This window comes from Protomyctophum parallelum (genome assembly GCF_964188405.1).
Source record: "Protomyctophum parallelum genome assembly, chromosome: 10".
Taxonomy (NCBI): domain Eukaryota; kingdom Metazoa; phylum Chordata; class Actinopteri; order Myctophiformes; family Myctophidae; genus Protomyctophum; species Protomyctophum parallelum.
Window position 1 is genome coordinate 23,831,399 of NC_139704.1, and position 17,989 is coordinate 23,849,387.

Genomic DNA, 17,989 nt, shown 5'->3' on the forward strand with positions numbered 1-17,989 from the left:
ACAGTTCCAACAACAGCAGGAAGTTGACGGGAAAGCTGTGCTAACTCTGTACTGACTCATCACCAGGAGTAAAAAAAGTACTTTTCTTACTTAAGTAAATGTATTGACAGTACTGCAATGTACAAATAATATGTTACGAGTAAACGCCCGGAATTCAAAATTTACTAAAAGTACAAAAGTATTGGTATCAAAATGTACTTAAAAGTACTAAAAGTCGATTTTTGAAAAAGTATTTTGAAAATCGCAGATCTACAAACTCACATTGTGACTCACTGTGAGCTTGTGTAGATCATCTATTTTCAAAAGGCCGAAATGTATATAAGTATATATAATAGGGCTGAAGTGGTTAATGTATGCTTTGTAATAAATCTACAAAGTAACTAGTAACTACAGTTTTGAAAATGGGAAAAGTAACACTAAAAGTATCAGCAGGGTGTAGACTGAGGGTGCAGGAGTAGTAGTACTTAGTTCTGACACGTGTTTTGCTCGGACAGTCATTAACCCATTTTGGACAGGAACCCCTTTTGGTGTTTTAAGCATTAGGTTATTATACTTTAGCTATTGAAAAATAGCAGATCTACAAGCTCATAGCGCGAATGTGGCGCAAATCTTTGAATATATATTATTTCAGAGCGAACGTTTTTAACTCAAATCTTTGCTTCTGGGGGAGTCCCTGGAACATCATATTTTGAACAGGTGGTCGGCGGCCAAATACATATAATTCTAGGGGTCCTTGACATGAAATAGTTTGAGAACCACTGACAGGGTTTTCAGAAAACTGTCAGGATTTAGAAGGCATTTGTAGAATCAGGTCTAAATGGGGTTTTTTTAACCTACCTTTATCCCTAACCTAACCCTAACCGCAAGCACGGGAGCAGCACATGTTGGAGCGGTAGTGCGACCGTTGTTCCCACATGTGGGACTAATGCTCCGTCGGAATGACGTTTGGATCCCGTAGACTGAGACACAGGACAGGACATCTGTAATACATTAGGGATGAAAAGTCCATTACCTTCTGTAGGCTGGTTGGGTTCAGCTGGGTTTTGTCTATAATCTTCACAGCAACCTGAGGCAGGGAGAGAGAGAGAGAGAAGTCAAACATTATTAGAGAGAAAATGATGTCCACAGATAGGAGATAAAAAGACGCATTTGATGTTAGATTACAACTTGCATGCCGTTGCTGCCTCGTATCGGCATCTTCATACTTTTTGCGTGCTTTTCGTAAATCAACGGCCATACTTGATCGTTCTACAGCGTCACATAAAAGCATCAAAAGTAGCGGATCTCACAAGTTCACAGCTGCCACAATCTTTGAGCTTGTAGATCGGCTATGCAACCAAGTGTAAAATGACTTATACTGGATCTCTGACTTATACTGGATCTCCACTAGCATTCCTACCATTTTAGTGTAGTTTTTAGCTGTTGACGAATTTGTCCGTATATTTAGTCTTAGTCATCATAGCTTAGTTTTCATTTAGTTTCCATTTAGTTTTCGTCAGTGGAAAAAGGTAGTCGACGAACATTTTTGTCTCCACCAGGCCGAAGGCATGTGGGGAGAGTATGTTTTGCACTCCGTCCGTCCGTGTGTGTGTCCGTGTGTGTGTCCGTGTGTGTGTCCGTGAACAGCTAATCTCGGCCACCGTTAACCCGGTCGATGCCAAATTTTGCACACACACTCCCTGGATGCCAACGATGAACCTCTGCCCCAAACTTTCCAGAACGGCCTGTTATAGCGCCACCAGGAGGCCGCTTTGTGCAAAACAACCCGGTCGATGCCAAATTTTGCACACACACTCCCTGGATGCCAACGATGAACCTCTGCCCCAAACTTTCCAGAACGGCCTGTTATAGCGCCACCAGGAGGCCGCTTTGTGCAAAACAAGTTTTTGCACAGTACACCTACAGATTTTGTCCAAACATCACGCAAATTGGTACACAGTCTCTCTAGAGCCATTCAACGAAACCGGTCTTTCAGATTTCTCACACTCCATCCTGATTGGTTAAGATTGGCTTCCAAAGTTCACAGGAGTGCTGTACAAATCGCCACAACTCCTCAACGCAGCGTCCGATTGCGATGAAACTGTGCACGCATATTCCCACTAGGCTGAGGAAGAAATCCTGGTGGAGACCTGTGCCCAGAAGGGCACTTTTTCTAGTTTGTCATAGTTTTAGTCGACGAAATCAACACTGAATAGAATCAACCCACAGTTAATTATGGAATCACACAGAGAACAGACCTGTGTCCCTTTACTGTACGTTCTCAAACAGTGGTCCTTGAGGGGGTTCCAGGTGGTCCCCAGCTAAATGATCGAAAGTTGGTAACCAAATGGAAATCGTAGATTTAATTACGTAAAATGAAACCATTTGGGTTTCATGTTACACTCTCAATAGCAAAAGTATTGTTGGAACATCTGCATTACTTAATTTACAAGAAGTCTACACTATTTGAGAAGAATTGTTATTTTTGATCGTTTGCCTGTTGTCTCTCCTATGGTACCACTAAACTACCACATCAATACATGGATGGAATCGTGGACAAAATCTTATCCAGTGACAACATATTCAGAGTTTTGGGTCTGAGAGGCAAAATCTCATCAAATGGTGGTCTGCGGCTCAAATGCCGAATAAAAAAATGGACCTTGAAATATGAAAAGGGTTGAAAACCTGCTGCTCTAAAAAGAACACTCAAGTCCACACAGGCTCTGCCATTCTCCCGTAAAAAATGCGCTGTATGCACACATTATGCTCACAAAGTAATGTATATAGAACATTCCATTAGGCTTTCACAATATGCACAGTAGATCAGCTTTGAGAGTGTTGCTCAAGACAGACGCGAGGAGGGTAAAGTTCCTGCCTGCCGCCATGGAGACTGGAGGTCCAATTCAAAACGCAACACAATGAACTAGCCGTGCTGGCGGCCTGTGGTGGAAAGTAAAGTGCATTTACTAGATACTAAAGGTACAATTTTGAGGTATTCGTACTTTACTCAGGGGTTAAAGCCAAAAACAATCCCAGGACTGAACAAGTTCAGACCATGTCCTTCCCAATATGTGATTTGTAAAACATTTTGAAAGGGGAACCCGACAAACTTGCATCGGTCTATACCCCTATCCTATCCTAGACAGGGATAAAAGTTGGTGTAAGAGAAAAATAAATCATAAATTAAACCCATTTTGGGCGGGAACCGCTTTTGGTGTTTTAAGCATTATTTAAAACTTTAACTATTGAAAAATAGCAGATCTACAAGCTCGTAGCACACATCTTCTGGGGGGTCCCTTGGAAAAATATATTTGCAGATGGGGGTCGGCGGCCTACTACATATAATTTTTGGGGTCCTTGACATGAAATATGTAGAACCACTGATACAGAAACATGAGGTTTTTCAGAACCTCATTTAGAAGACATTGTTTTATTTCAACGTCAGGCCTACCGGTATATGGGTTAAAACACCCCAGAGGAAGACACTTACTGTATAGTCATGTAGCCTTCAATAGTCCATTATGCACCGTGAGTCTGTGACCTTGCATAAGGTTGCAAGTGAGAACAAAAGTCAATCACAGGAGAGACAACCCATTGGTTTGGCAGCTAAAATTGGATACGGATAAGTGGGCGTTGGGCACTATAGGACAACTGGGCACCTCGACTTTTGGCTATTTTGTCCAAAATGGAAAAAAGAAAATATTAGAAAAATGGTCTTAAGTAATGTAAATGATGTGAACGTGCATGGTACATCATTATCAAACTTAATTTGATCCCTCAACGTATTGTTTATGCCTCAAATGGATATACAGGTTTTGTAGCAATTTGCTATATAATTATTTCTTTTTTTATGGTGTATTTCTAGCCCAAATACTACTGTACAGTAAATTGCCATTGATTATCGTTCACACTTTGACTGTTTGTAAACTTCAGAGGAGCGATTCTCTCCACTCAACATTCATTTTCTGTAGCTCCGACGCCTCTGCCGATCTACAAGACCACAACGCATCGCCAATGCAATATGCTGTCGGCTTGTAGGTCAGTTGTGTTCCCTGCGTTGTGAAGCGAGAAACAGTCAGAACGCAGCTGTGTTTTCAAGCAATGGGTCACAGACGAGTGATAGCCGAGTGCATGCACAGCATTTAACCCATTTTGGGCGGGAACCTCTTTTGGTGTTTTAAGCATTTTGTTATACTTTAGCTATTGAAAAATAGCAGATCTACAAGCTCATAGCGCGGCACTCAGTGCCGCGCTACGAGCTTGTAGGTCTGCTATTTTTGAAAAATCGTGAAAATGTAGTGCAAATCTTTGAATATATTCTTTCAGAGCCAACGTTTTTAACTCAAATCTTTGCTTCCGGAGGGTCCCTGGAACAACGCATTTTGAGATGGGGGTCTGCGGCCAAATACATATCATTTTGGGTGTCCTTGACATGATATAGTTTGAGCACAACCGACATAGAAACATGGGTTTTTCAGAAAACTGTCATGATTTAGAAGACATTTGTAGAATCGAGCTCAGATCTAAATGGGTTTTAACATTAGAACAACGTCAAATTATGCAAAACATCCAGCCCCCCGTGATCGTTCATTAGTTCACCGCGTTGACATGCCGTCGTGTTGAAACCGTCACATGAAACCACGAGTGCTATATTGCGCTAATCACAAAGACATACAAGCTATGGATACACAGCCCGGTCCTGTCAAACATTACCACACAACGTAACGCAACGGAGGCTGTACTATACAAGATCTCAACAAAAGTTCACTCGTTTCCTCATGCAGATCGGCTACTTTAGCCGTTTGATAACTTTGATTTGTCCTAATGTTGGTAGTTGGTCCTACCGTCCTAATAACACTTCTATGTCAAAGGCCCCAAAATCATATGTAATTGGCCACCGAGCCCCATCTGAAAATATGTAGTTCCAGGGACCCCCCAGAAGCAAATATTTGAGTTAAAAATGTTTGCTCTGAAAGAATATATTCAACGATTTTAGGTTCCATCCTGGAGGCAAATCTTTCCGGTGATAAACTGGCCACCAACCACAACGTAATCAAAAAAGTCAACCAAAGAACAAGATAACTATACAGGATCTCCTCACTGGTCACCAAAAACTATCTTGAATACCCTTACAGGAGCCCTCGTACAAGGTTTCTTCGACTATGCATGCACCTGCTGGTACCATAGCACCTCTAAGGCCCTTAAAACAACCCACCCCACCCCTGCCCACTTTGACAGGCTGGAATGGCTTAGGGTTGACGATAGAGTACAGCATCTTGCAATGGGTCTGGTCCACAAGATTCGCTACACCACCAAGATACCCATGTACCTGTCTAAATACTTCCTTAATGTCAACAAAGTCCACAGACTCCACACCCACAACACCAGAGGGAGTTCAACAAACCATGTGCAACCCAGATTCGGCACAAACAAGGGACTAAATTAATTTTGCTCCTATGCCACCAAAATGTGGAACGCCCTACCAACAGACATTAAGACATGCGAATCCCTTGACTACTTCAAAACTTTAAGGGCTGCAATTCAAAACTGGCCCCGTAAAATCTGAATCCCCCACCCACCCCCTTTCCCCCTCACTGTATACGTTTCTTTTCCCTTTTTACTTCCTCTATGGTGATTTCCTGTTTTGACTATATAGTTGTGTATATTCGTACGTCTCGAAATGTTTTGATGAATTGAAAATGGTGGGCCCTATTGTAAACAAGTTTAATGCTTTATGTGGTGTCGTCCACTCACAGTTAACAGTTTTTGTATTGAGTATTCTGCAAACTGTTAATAAATCAATCAATCAAGCCTGCTGCGTTGTGACTGCTTCGGTCATGTCATTCACACCACGGCCATCTAGACCATCGGCGTAGGGTCCTTCGGGCCACACAGGCCGTGGCCCAGTCAGTTTAGAGCTGGATCAGTCTAACTTCGAAGAGAGGGGGCGAAAAAACAAGAAGACCAACACGTCGACATTCCCACCCGGTCACTTCGGTCTGCCTCCTCCGTCAAACTGAAAGTCCTCCCAGCTCGTCTGTCCACCATGGGGTCAAGAGCTTTCAGCCGCTCAGCCCCTCACCTCTGGAACTCCCTCCCCCCTGACATCAGAAACATGGACTCTATCACCATATTCCAAACTCACCTCAAAACCCACCCGTTTAGGCAGGCTTATGACTCTGTGTGACCTGTGTCTTCTGCTGCAAGCTGTGTTTTGTTCTGCCTTTAACTGTGTTTTTTGTACTGTTTTTAACCTGTACAGCGACCTTGAGTGCCCTGAAAGGCGCCTTATAAATTAAATGTATTATTTTTATTATAAAAGATAGCCTACTTTGGCAGCCCTTGTGCATGCAAATGTCTGTTTAGTAGCAAACTACAGCATGCAAGTCACCTTTGTTTTAAATGGTCCCCCATTAGCACGTCGGTCAAAATCGGTCACAGTTCACACCTATCGTCTGGAGATGCGCTACACCCCCCCCCCCCCCCCCCACCCTCCGAGATGCTAATTTGCCCAGTCAATCATTTGATCCACACTATGCGCCAGGCCAACGCTACACTGTACACATACCACCCCATCCCCATTAATATTGTTTTTTTACGGATCTACACTGATCTCATAAAAATGGTTGGAAATGGAGAACTTAAACCCTGTTTACTTACTCAAATATCCAATACTTTCACTTCCACTCCACTACATCTTGGATCCAAAATCCAAATACTGTACTTTTACTCCGCTACATTCATTTGAAAGCTTTAGTTACTAGTTACTTTGTAGATTTTGATTATTATTATTATTATTACAAAATAAAATAACAATAAACATACATTAACCACTTCAGCCCAATTTCGAACATTTGAGAATAGCCGATCTACAAGCTGAGAGAGCATTGTGAGCTCCACCGAATGCCTTACGTCATCTCAGTGAAACAGTCCTCACTGTCAGGTGGCTGTCAGTGTCTACACAGTACACACACACACACACACACACGCACACACACACACACACACACACCACGGGTTGCCAAACCCTTTCAGCCGAGAGCCAAACCAGTCTCCCTGCAACCCGCAACAGAATGTTAGAAAAATATATCATGAATTAAATCATTGTTAGGATTGGCTACTTTCACCATTTCAAAAATAGAATTACAGCCTCGTCAAGCAAACTTAGGGGTTTGTTCTGAATAGAAGTATTCGGAACCACTTAGTGTATAAATAATCACACTTGCAGTAATCAAACATGATGTGGGGATATAATGATTAACGTGGCCTCTCCAGGGTTTCTCAAAGTGGGTGCCGTGGTCCAGGGGTGGCTTGGAATACTTCGAAAATATTTGAGATTCACCACCAAATGCCCCCAGATGAAAAATAGCCGATCTACAAGCTTGTATTTTTAGCTCAATGTTCACCCCAGAATAGAGCGGCGCAGTCCCTCCCCCTTTCAGAACAACGAACGGCCCAGGAAATGAAATGCAATGCATTCTGACCATAGGATTTTCTTTAAGTATTTATTTAAAGACGGTTACGCCGCGGACAAAGCCAACTCTGATCGTGACAAATCATGACAATAAACACAATATTTTGGGCCGATCAAATCATTAGAAAGAAGAAACACTATTTGTTTCGTTTTTCTTCTTATAAATTATTTGATCGGCCCAAAACATTGTGTTCATTGTCATGATTTGTCACGATCCGAGTTGGCTTTGTCCGCGGTGTAACCGTCTTTAAATAAATACTTAAAGAAAATCCTATGGTCAGAATGCATTGCATTTCATTTCCTGGGCCGTTCGTTGTTCTGAAAGGGGGAGGGACTGCGCCGCTCTATAGGGATGCTAGGGTTCAAGAAGTGGTTAAATGTCACGAGTGAAGTTATTTTCAATCTGTCATAATGGAAACTACTGTAGAGTGGTGGTTCTCAACATTTGTGTCTCAGGTCACACCTCTAAATAACCTCTCTCAGCAACCCCAAATTACTTTATAGAACCAGACATTCATGTCATATTTATGGTACATAAATATGTCATAAGATACAGTATGTGACACGAGGACAACTTGAGAGAATCATAAAAAGACGAGACATTTTTCAGACGGTTTCAGGTCGGAGGTCGCTCCAATGACCTGCGGCGGCGAATGAAGCCTCTAGGTTTTTCCTGATCTATGCTGGCGACAGTCCAACGCTGCCTGTTAGGGCGGAGATCAAGGCGAGGAAGTGCTGTGTCATCGTAAAGGGGAAGGCCGGGCTGGGCTGGGGCTAAACGCAACGGCAGGTTTATTATTCATCCCAAATCAGGGTTTTCCCATGCGGAGAACCTGCACTATCTCTGACCTGCTGACACGTGCTCCTTTTAAACCACAACCTGTCATGGACGCTAAGTGGCACCGCGTCACGGTCCGGGAAGGAAGCGCTACTACTAGAACAAGTATTTTTTAACCCATTTAGAGCTGAGGACGATTCTACAAATGCCTTCTAAATCATGACAGTTTTCTGAAAAACCCGTGTTACTATATCAGTGGTGCTCACTCAACCTTTTTCATGTCAAGGACCGCCAGAATTATCTGTATTTGGCCGCGGACCCGATCTGAAAATATGTTGTTCCAGGGACCCACGAGAAGAAAAGATTTGAGTTAAAAACGTTCTGCTCGGCCCAGGCGGTGGCGTAACTGTCTGGGCACCCGACTGGTAATCCAGTCGCAGTGTGCTGCGGGTTCGACTCCTGAGCACGACACGGCCTTTACTGCATGTCTTCCCCCATCTCTCTCCCGTTTCCTGTCAGCCTACTGTCTGTCCCTTCAAAAAAACCAATAAAAGGCGTAAGCCGCAAAATATATATATATAAAAAATAAAAATAAAGTTCTGCTCTGAAAGAATATATATTCACAGATTTGCACCACATTTTCACGGTTTTTCAAACAAATTTATTTTTCAATAGCTAAAGTATATAATCATAATGCTTAAAACACCAAAATGGGTTCCCGCCCAGAAGCGCCCTGGCTCTAAAGGGCGAGCACTGGCCTTATATGGAGCGTGTCTTGAGTGTACAGGGTACGATGAGGCCAGATCAACATATGGAATGTCAGAACAGGTCAGCTCCATGCAGATATTAAGGGTGGCAGCGGGGGCAGTGTCTTGAATGTACAAGATGTTTGATGAGGGCCAGGCCGGGTCAACATTTTCGGGCCTGTTGAGAACTCTGTTGAGTTTTCGCCGGCTGCGCTGCACAAATAACTTTGGGGCAGGCCTGTCTAGAGTTTAAATGGACAGGTATCAGTCAACAGGCCCGTCTAGAGTTTAAATGGACAGGTATCAGTCAAAAGGGAGACATTGAAGAGGAAGGATGGATGGGGAAGGATCACATTCCCGAATATATGGGGGCTTTCCCCATGTATGGGGATGATGTCATAGTGTTGTCACGAGACCTGGGCACAACATTTTGTGAGTAACGATTGTCAGTGACAGATTGAATGACGTGATGTGATGTGACATGACGTGATGTGACAAAAACGCAAGGTTTCATATATCTGGGTCACAACTCGAGTAAAGAAATATATAATTAAAAAGTAGTGAAAATAGCCTGAGCTACAAGCTCACAACAAGGCACGAAGTGACGTGTTGTGTGCTTGTAGATCTGCCATTTTCTCTAGTTTGGGTCCTGGGCAAAACATCTAATCTCTCTTTAGGGCTCTTGACCTGAAAAGTTTGGGAACCACTGGACTCGATGAACCGCTTATGGAGGAGGGTATAACAATAAATAATATTTGGACCTACTGGGAAATTCAGTTGAAGTCAGTGTTAAGTGTCTTGCTCAGGGACACCTCGACGCATTACCGAGCCCGGGAATCTAACCTGGGATCCTGGGACAGGCAGGCTGTCTCTACCCATTTATCCATTATGCGATGATGTGGAGAGATGCAGTGTGTGTGTGTGTGTGTGTGTGTGTGTGTGTGGACGGACGCATGCACATTGCACAAGGCAGGTGGGAGCTATTTTTGGCCTCTCTTAGGTGGGCATGTGCACAGACAGGCTTGCCCTCCGTTTCCTGCTGTCCTGTACAATGCTCAAGGGGAAGTGTGTGTGTGTGTGTGTGTGTGTGTGTGTGTGTGTGTGTGTGTGTGTGTGCGTGCTGGTGAGTTACTGCTCATATACTCCTGTACACTGCATTTTAAACTCTACTCCAGTGGGTCACAACATTTCTCGAACAAGGACCCACTTGAAAATCCTGAAGGCGTTTTGCAGCCCACTTGTCACACCGGTGGGCATTTTAGAGCTGTTTATTTTACGGCTTTAGCGTCTGGCATTTTGTTTACATAAAAAAAAAGAAAATAAATAAATATATATATATATATATATATATATATATATATATATATATATATATACACACTTTAAGGTTTTGATCAACCAATCGATTTTGTTGAGGCTTGGATCAACAGCACCAACAATAACATAGTATCCTTGTAAGTTGCTATTTATCGGTATACGAAAGTGAAAACACATATTTCAGGGTTTTAAAAGAAAATTATATGTTATAATTACATGAATGTTAATTATCAATAAAATCATCCTTTTTTTTCCACCCGCTGCAAATTGCCTAAGCTGTAATCCACTCACTCTGCCTTATCAACTGACAGGGGGGAGTTTCCCTGGTTGGACGTATAGACAAAATCAGAAACGGGTCTCATGGTCGCTGCTTACGTATTTCCTGTAGGCGGAGCAGACATAGCTGCAGGGTAAACACGCACCTCTTCTACTACTAAAAGTTACTCTTTTACCTGCTTTTTACTAACACTAACTTTATAACAGCGCTACTCAACCCGTGGCACGCGGGCCACGGGTTGACGGCCCGTCCTCCCGTAATGGTCATACCAATAAAAAATATTTGTTCTGCTTTCAGTGAGGAAAAGTTATTTCTAACCACACGATGCGATCATGTGCTACTGAGCTGTTTGTTCTTCCTGCTGACAAAAAGTGGGCGTGTTGTTGGCGAGTTACAAGTCCACACACACAGCTGCAGCATGCATCCATGACGCGTTGAGCAGTTGTATATCGGTAAACAACACCGTCATGAGGAAGTGCTTTAGTATGAGGTATAAAATACAGCAGCCTTGTGTTGCATAACAGAAAGATTGGGTAGCCTATTGGGTAAGACTGACGTTATGTAACTTTCAGGACCTTTCACTGCTTCGTCTCAACCATTACTCTATGGCTCTGGTCTCAGCCACCGTGGTGGATATTTTGATATTCCGTTTTTGAATGTTGCCACTACTGTTTGAGCAGCCATAAACACAGGTGCATCCCGATGTTCTGGCCATCTTTGTAATGTTAGCGTTAGTAAAAAGCAGGTAAAAGAGTAACGCTTGAGCAGACTAACATCAGTCACTCTACAGTTCACTGTAGTATAAGACGTGCAGATTTACCCCGCAGCTATATCGGCTCCGCCTACAGGAAATACGTCAGCTGCGACCATGAGACCCGTTTCTGAATTTGTCTATAGCACTTGGAAGGAACACGTTATCCTAACCAGTTCCTTTCCCCCTCCATCAGGCGCCCCCGGCTGGCCAGGGGGAGGCAGTATAGCGACCTGCAGGATTACTGCATGGGGTCACGGGGAGAACATGCAAACACAGAAAGGCCCCTTCACCAACCCCACCTAGGGTATGGGCACTGATGACGCGGACGAGAGGACAGCCACAGGTTGGGAATCGCCGTTTATAAACACTACACCATTTCCTCTCTAAACAACATATCACATCACGTCGTCCGACTGCAATTTCACAAGGGGGGCTGAGGTGAGTCACTAACGTAATTCATTTAACTATTAATTACTGTCTTTCTTTATGACATAATGGGGTTACAGAGTATGGTGTCATCAGCGTCCTGCGGGGAACAGAGTATAGCACCAGAAGGTCATGATGGATGCGCGACGGCAGGACGCGCTCGCTGCTCTGTTGTCAGGCAGGTTAGCAGCAAGCAGTGGTGGCAAGTAACTAAGTACATTTACTTAAGTACTGCTGGTACAATTTTTAGGTCTTTTATTTTACTTGAGCATTTCCAATTTCTAGTACTTTGACTTCTAATTCTACAAATATTGTACTCCACTACATGATTTTTTCAAAACCTTAGTTACCAGTTACTTTGCAGATTTTGATTTTGATTATTATTATCATATCATACACCAACCACTTCAGCCCTATATACATTTCGGCCATTTGAAAATAGCCAATCTACAAGCTCACAATTGTAGATTCTGCTGCAATTTTCAAAAGATTTGTATACATTCGAAAACGTGAATTGGGACATTCCGCATAATGAGTACTTCTTAATGAGTAGTTCTACTTTTGGTACTTTAAGTACATTGTGATGCCAATACTTTTACTCAAGTACATTTTTCATTCTGGACTTTTACTTGTAACGGAAAATAATTGAGTACTTTTTCCACCACTGCAGGCAGGTTAGCAGAGCAAGGTATATATATGATGGCAGTGAAGGTGAATGTCTGCACGTTGGTGTATGTGTGTGTGTGTGTGTGTGTGTGTGTGTGCGCGCATGCGTAAGATGCACGTGTGTGCTTGTGTGGTTGCGTGCTTGTGTGGTTGCGTGCGTGTGATGTGTGACATGTGATGCGTGTTGTTGTGCACTGGGCTCTCCACCTTGGCACAAAGGTGTTTTCAGGTGGGGGTTGTGGACAAATACATACTGCATCAATATGACCTTACCTTGACATGAAAATGTGTTTTGTTTGTGCTGTACTGGGGAGGGGGGAAGGGGTTAATGGACAGGCCAGGCCAGAGAGCCGAGCTCCGTTTATTAGCCGTTGGGTGAAAGTGTTGGAAGTGAAGATAGCATCGGTGTTGTGTTTTCCACCTGTTCTCGCTCTCTCTCTCTCTGATCCCTGCCTGTGCATTCTGATGCTCTCTCTCTCTCCCTCTCTCTCCGACCCCTGCCTGTGCATCTGATGCTCTTTCTCTCTCCCCTGCCTGTGCATCTGATGCTCTCTCTCTCTCTCTCTCTGTGCATTCTGATGAAGCAGCACACAGAGCCATGCCCCAGCAAGCAGCACCTCGCATACCAAACACATCTGCTCAAACACTTGCCTCGCAGGAAATCGAATAAAAAACAAATATTTGTTTCCTCCAAAAGGCTTATTCAACATGGATTAGAGCAAAACAAAATCTCCCGACTGAAGCATCTTTTATGTCTTAAGTCCTAATGTGCACTTTGTGAAACATTATGAAAGAAGAAGCCCCCCCCCCCACAATAGCGCCGTTTCCTAAACAATTATCACAACATGTGACATTATGACGTTTTAGTGATACTGTTTCTGCTGTTCTACAAACTGCCAACCAGGTGAAGAAATCACAGGCTTTTATGAAATACCAGAGACCATTAGGGTTTTATGGAAAATGCTTCTAAACATATTGCTAGTTTAACCACTTCAAATGCAATCTTAAAATAATTACCGAAAATAGTCTGTTTGCAAGCTACTGTAGGTAGGCTATTTTCACTACACAACATGATTCCACAGAAGACATGCTGGCTTCTAATGGAATCCAAACTTTAAGCCATGCCTTCAAGATGTGCCGTGATTCGAGTTTAACCACTTACACCCTATATAGGTCGTTGGCCGGAGTCCCCCAGGGGTCTATACTATACTAAGCCCCCTCTCTTTATTGATTTTTTAAATATATTTTTTATCCCACGATTTTGTAACCCATTTTTCACCCCTGTGTCAATCATCTAATGTGATCCTGGGCTCTACACACCCTCCACCAACCTAGTCCCCATATATGGGGGACAAGGGGAGAGCAACGGACTTGAACTCATGCTTCCTTCATGCCTGAGTGTCCAAGTTGCTCCTTTACACCTGACAGGGGGGAGTTTCCCTGGTTGGAAGGAACACGTTATATAGCGCGTGGAAGGAACACGTTATTCCAACCAGTTCCTTTCCCCTCCATCAGGCGCCCCGGCTGGCCAGGGGGAGGCAGTTTAGACCCCCTCTCTTTATTAAACCCTCGTATATACAGGTTTAATGTTTGTTTTTAGTTAAAAACGCCATTGACAATGAAGGGAAAATGTATGTCAACTTGTCCCTAACACAAACATTAAATGCCATTAACAATAAAGTCTAATGTTTGTTTTGTCACTGTTTGTCTTACATCACCATTACATCACCTAAATCATAGCAACATGAGTTAGACTTTAATATAATAGCGCCCCTCACACAGGTGTTCTTTTTGTCTCTGCGCTACTGCAAATCTCTTTAGACCAGCTCACTGTAGTGGCATCGAAAATGTAAAATCAGACCAGTCTGAAGCGAGTACTCTAAACATAGTCACATAGGTCGTTAGGACATAGGGACATTGCTGTTACTTGGAGTGGTTGCAACACTCAAAAATCTCTTCTAAATCATGACAGTTTTCTGAAAAGAATCTATGTTTCTATGTCAGTGGTGCTCAAACTATTTCATGTCAAGGACCCCAAAATTATCTGTATTTGGCCACCGACCCCCATCTGAAAATATATAGTTCCAGGGACCTGCCACCAGAAGCAAAGATTTGAGTTAAAAACGCTCTGAAAGAATATATAGTCAACAATGTGCCACATTTTCACGATTTTTCAAAAATAGCAGATTTACAAGCTCGTAGCTCAGCATTCGGTGCCACGCTATGAGCTTGGACAAAGTACAAATGTATTGGCACAAAATATACTTAAAAGTACCCAAAGTAGAAAGTACTCATTATACAGAATGAGTTTTCAAATGTATGCAAATAGTTTGAAAATAGCAGATCTGCGATGCAGATGTGAGCTTGTTGATTGGCTATTTTCAAATGGCCAAAATGTATATAGTGTATGTTTTGTAAATAAAAAATAAACAAACTCTACAAAGTATCTAGTAACTAATGTTTTCTAATAAACTGTAGTAAGTGGAGTAAAAGTACAATATTTGCCTCTGGGTATAGTGGAGTAGAAGTTAAAGTAATGGAAAATGGAAATACTCAAATAAAGTTCCATTACCTCAAAATTGTACTTAAGTACTAATTTATTTGAGTAAATGTAATTTGCTACTTTACACCACTGAAGACTATAAATAATGGGATCTGACCGATCTCGGCACTCTGAGCATCAAGGGTTCGATTAAGCAATATTACACGAGAGCGTGTGGTTTAACGTGATTATTGCCATGACAGTGATGCGGTCAGGAACGAGACATAGTCGAGTTCCGCAAGCATCACTGAAGTTTTTTTTTAATGACAGTGATGGTCACTACGACCACAAATGTCCCAAGAAACTAGCTAGCCTAGCCACCGTGTTTGCTGCGCTCTGGGAAAACAGAGCAGCTGAATTCTTTGTTTTGATTAGGTGTGGAGTGGTGCTCATTTGAACCACGGCTAGAAGGCTGTTTCAACCAATCAGATTGCTTCCTGGAAACAACCTGTTGTATAATTGTACATGTATCATGTCCAGGATGTGTACATCAAGCTCCTGCCCTATGGGCTACATGGTTACCATGGCAACTTATGGTCCCTACACACTGTAGGAGTGTTATGCTATGTCCAGACGAGGACATATTCTGCATTACCCGGGCAAGTATTTAGCCGATCTGCCCTTTCGGTCACATGGAGACGGCGTTTTTGGGGACTTAACCGGCTCATTTTGAAACCACCTTCCAGAGTGGGAAAGTTTGGAGATGCGACTTTGTCGTATCCATGTGTACAGCGAATGCCGTCTCTTTCCTGAGCCGGTGATGTCACAGTCCCCTCGCCCCCTCCAAACTATCATTCACCATAATAACCACTTACATAAGTATCACAGCTATTTTATATTTGCACATAATGTCTATAAAACTCTTATCCGAAAATAGCCGATCTGCAGCCCATGCATGAGCTTGTAGATGAGCTATTTTCGGAGAACAGATATAAATGGTGATTTACCAATCTGGAAAAACGGATGATCTGCATTATCGTTACTATAATATGGTATAATATAGTGTAGAATAGATAGTTTATAGGCACGCAGCCACTGCTGTCTTCTGTCCATCCCTCTCACAGGCAGGTCTCTCTGCGAGGTGCACAGTAGCATGGACTAGACTCAACTCGTCAAAGTGCTTCATCCTCTTGGGTGGAAATTTTACCGTCCATATTTCTTGATAAACGACCTGTTTTCACTGTTTCTAATTCCTCTTTTTTATACTTTTGTAGGCCTATAGTATAGCCTGCCTATGTGCAATTTCTCTTGTTAACTATAGCTGCAGAATAGGCAAAATGTTTAGCGCTGTGCAGGCAGCAGGTGGAATCAATTTATTAACAAACAATTATCTGACATTCAGCAGTGTTGCGCCCCGAATATAATCTCCAAAGTCAGCTTTTTCTTTTTTTTTGGGTGGCGATCTACAGGCTGGGCATGTGTACTACAGCTTTCTCTGGAGTTTTATATTGTTTACAAACTTGCGTGGCCAACGGCCCGAGGCGTCCTCGTGTATACAGGGTCTTAAAGTTGTCGGCGAGTCAGCAGATCATTATGTATTTCACACTACAGGTGTCTTATTTAAATCGACTGTCATATCGTTGTGGCTTTCACACTAAACATTGGCCGCCGACTAGGCACACACTGCAAGAGTTTACCAAGATGCGATCCAGACCTGATATACTGTAGGCTACATGATTTGTTTTTTATTCCAATTCATTTTTACATCTCACGCAGGATGCCGAGATACAAGCGCGAGACCGACACAGGATGCCTCTCTCTCTCTCTGTGCATGCCACAAACACAGGAATAACGCGAAATGTTTATGACAGCGTGTAGCCTACGTGGGTTGCAGCGAGACAGGACGTTAAATCTTGATTTTCATGAAATAACTCTCCGTCTGCGCACGCACGCACGCACACACACAGCGCACAAAGTCCAAAAGTTTGCTCCGATGAGGCTTTATCAACATTATTCAAGTGAAATGAGTTGGTTTTATTATTACCTATTATTACTATTTAACAGCAACATTGGGCTAATATACCGGTAACTAACTACCATACAGTACGACACAGGAATAAAGGTTATATATATTATCATCTGATTATCTATCGATACAGTCGACACGACAGACAGTCAGAAAGACAGTGTTAGTGAGAACAGCTGTCCTGTGCTCTCATTGGCTGTAAATACAGGACTTCTCGGGACATGGTCGCAACCCAGTTCATACTGTACGATGTCCAGTCGGCGACAGAGCACATATCAAACCTGCTTGATATTCAGAAACGGTCTGCGCTATATCATCTCACAGAGCCTTTCACACACAGCGAGCAAAACCTCGGCGATCAAAGCTCAATCTTGCGTCAGATCAGGAGTTGTCGGCGAGCGCCAAAAATGGTCACCGACAGCATAATCGGAGCAAATATCGTGCAGTGTGTACGAGGCTACGAGCCATTACTTACCAAATCTCTTCACCAAAAATAACTGACCTACAAGCTCAAGTGTGAGTGTGTCACGATTCTACAAAAATAGCAGATGTACAAGCTCAAAGCATGTCACTTCATGCTGCACTATGAGCTTGTAGATCTGCTATTTTTTGAAAAATACAGAACATTTGTGCTAAACATATTTTGAGATGGGGCAGGGGGCCAGCAGCCAAATTTCGACATGAAAAAGGTTTAGTGGAAAAAACATGGTGAGAAGAGGACTGTTTGCATTTATTCAACATCACATTAAAAAAAGTAGCTCACTTTGAATAGTGGGCTCTAATTGGTCACCCACAACTCTGGGGTGAGCAAAATGTTAATTCAAACTGAGGAGTGCCAGACCCAATCTGGCCAGGGTGTGTTTTTTTTCTTTCTTCCTGTGGCAGGTTCATCTGTTTGCAGTCCCAACGCTGTCAGAGATCTGATGATGTGTACAGAGTCTCTGTAGCCGAGTGAGAGATGGTGAACAGATCACAGGTGACCGGCGCTCTCTCCCCAGGGGGAACAGGAGCTTTAATTACCGACACAGCCAATGCAGGGCGTCTATCACTCTGACAGGTCAGCA

General features: G+C 43.0%; 1 protein-coding gene across 8 annotated transcripts in view; it reads right to left on the minus strand.

The window, feature by feature from the left end:
• The window catches only part of mark1 (MAP/microtubule affinity-regulating kinase 1), an 87,458-nt gene that overhangs the window by 59,364 nt on the left and 10,105 nt on the right, over positions 1–17,989 (minus strand). For all 8 annotated transcript variants that reach the window (XR_014569893.1, XM_083775609.1, XM_083775608.1 and 5 more), the window contains exon 3: positions 1,013–1,066. Coding sequence is in view for 7 of the 8 variants with exons in the window: in XM_083775609.1 (XP_083631735.1) it covers positions 1,013–1,066 (54 nt within the window). In the remaining variant the exon portion in view is untranslated. The remainder of the gene's footprint in view (positions 1–1,012; positions 1,067–17,989) is intronic.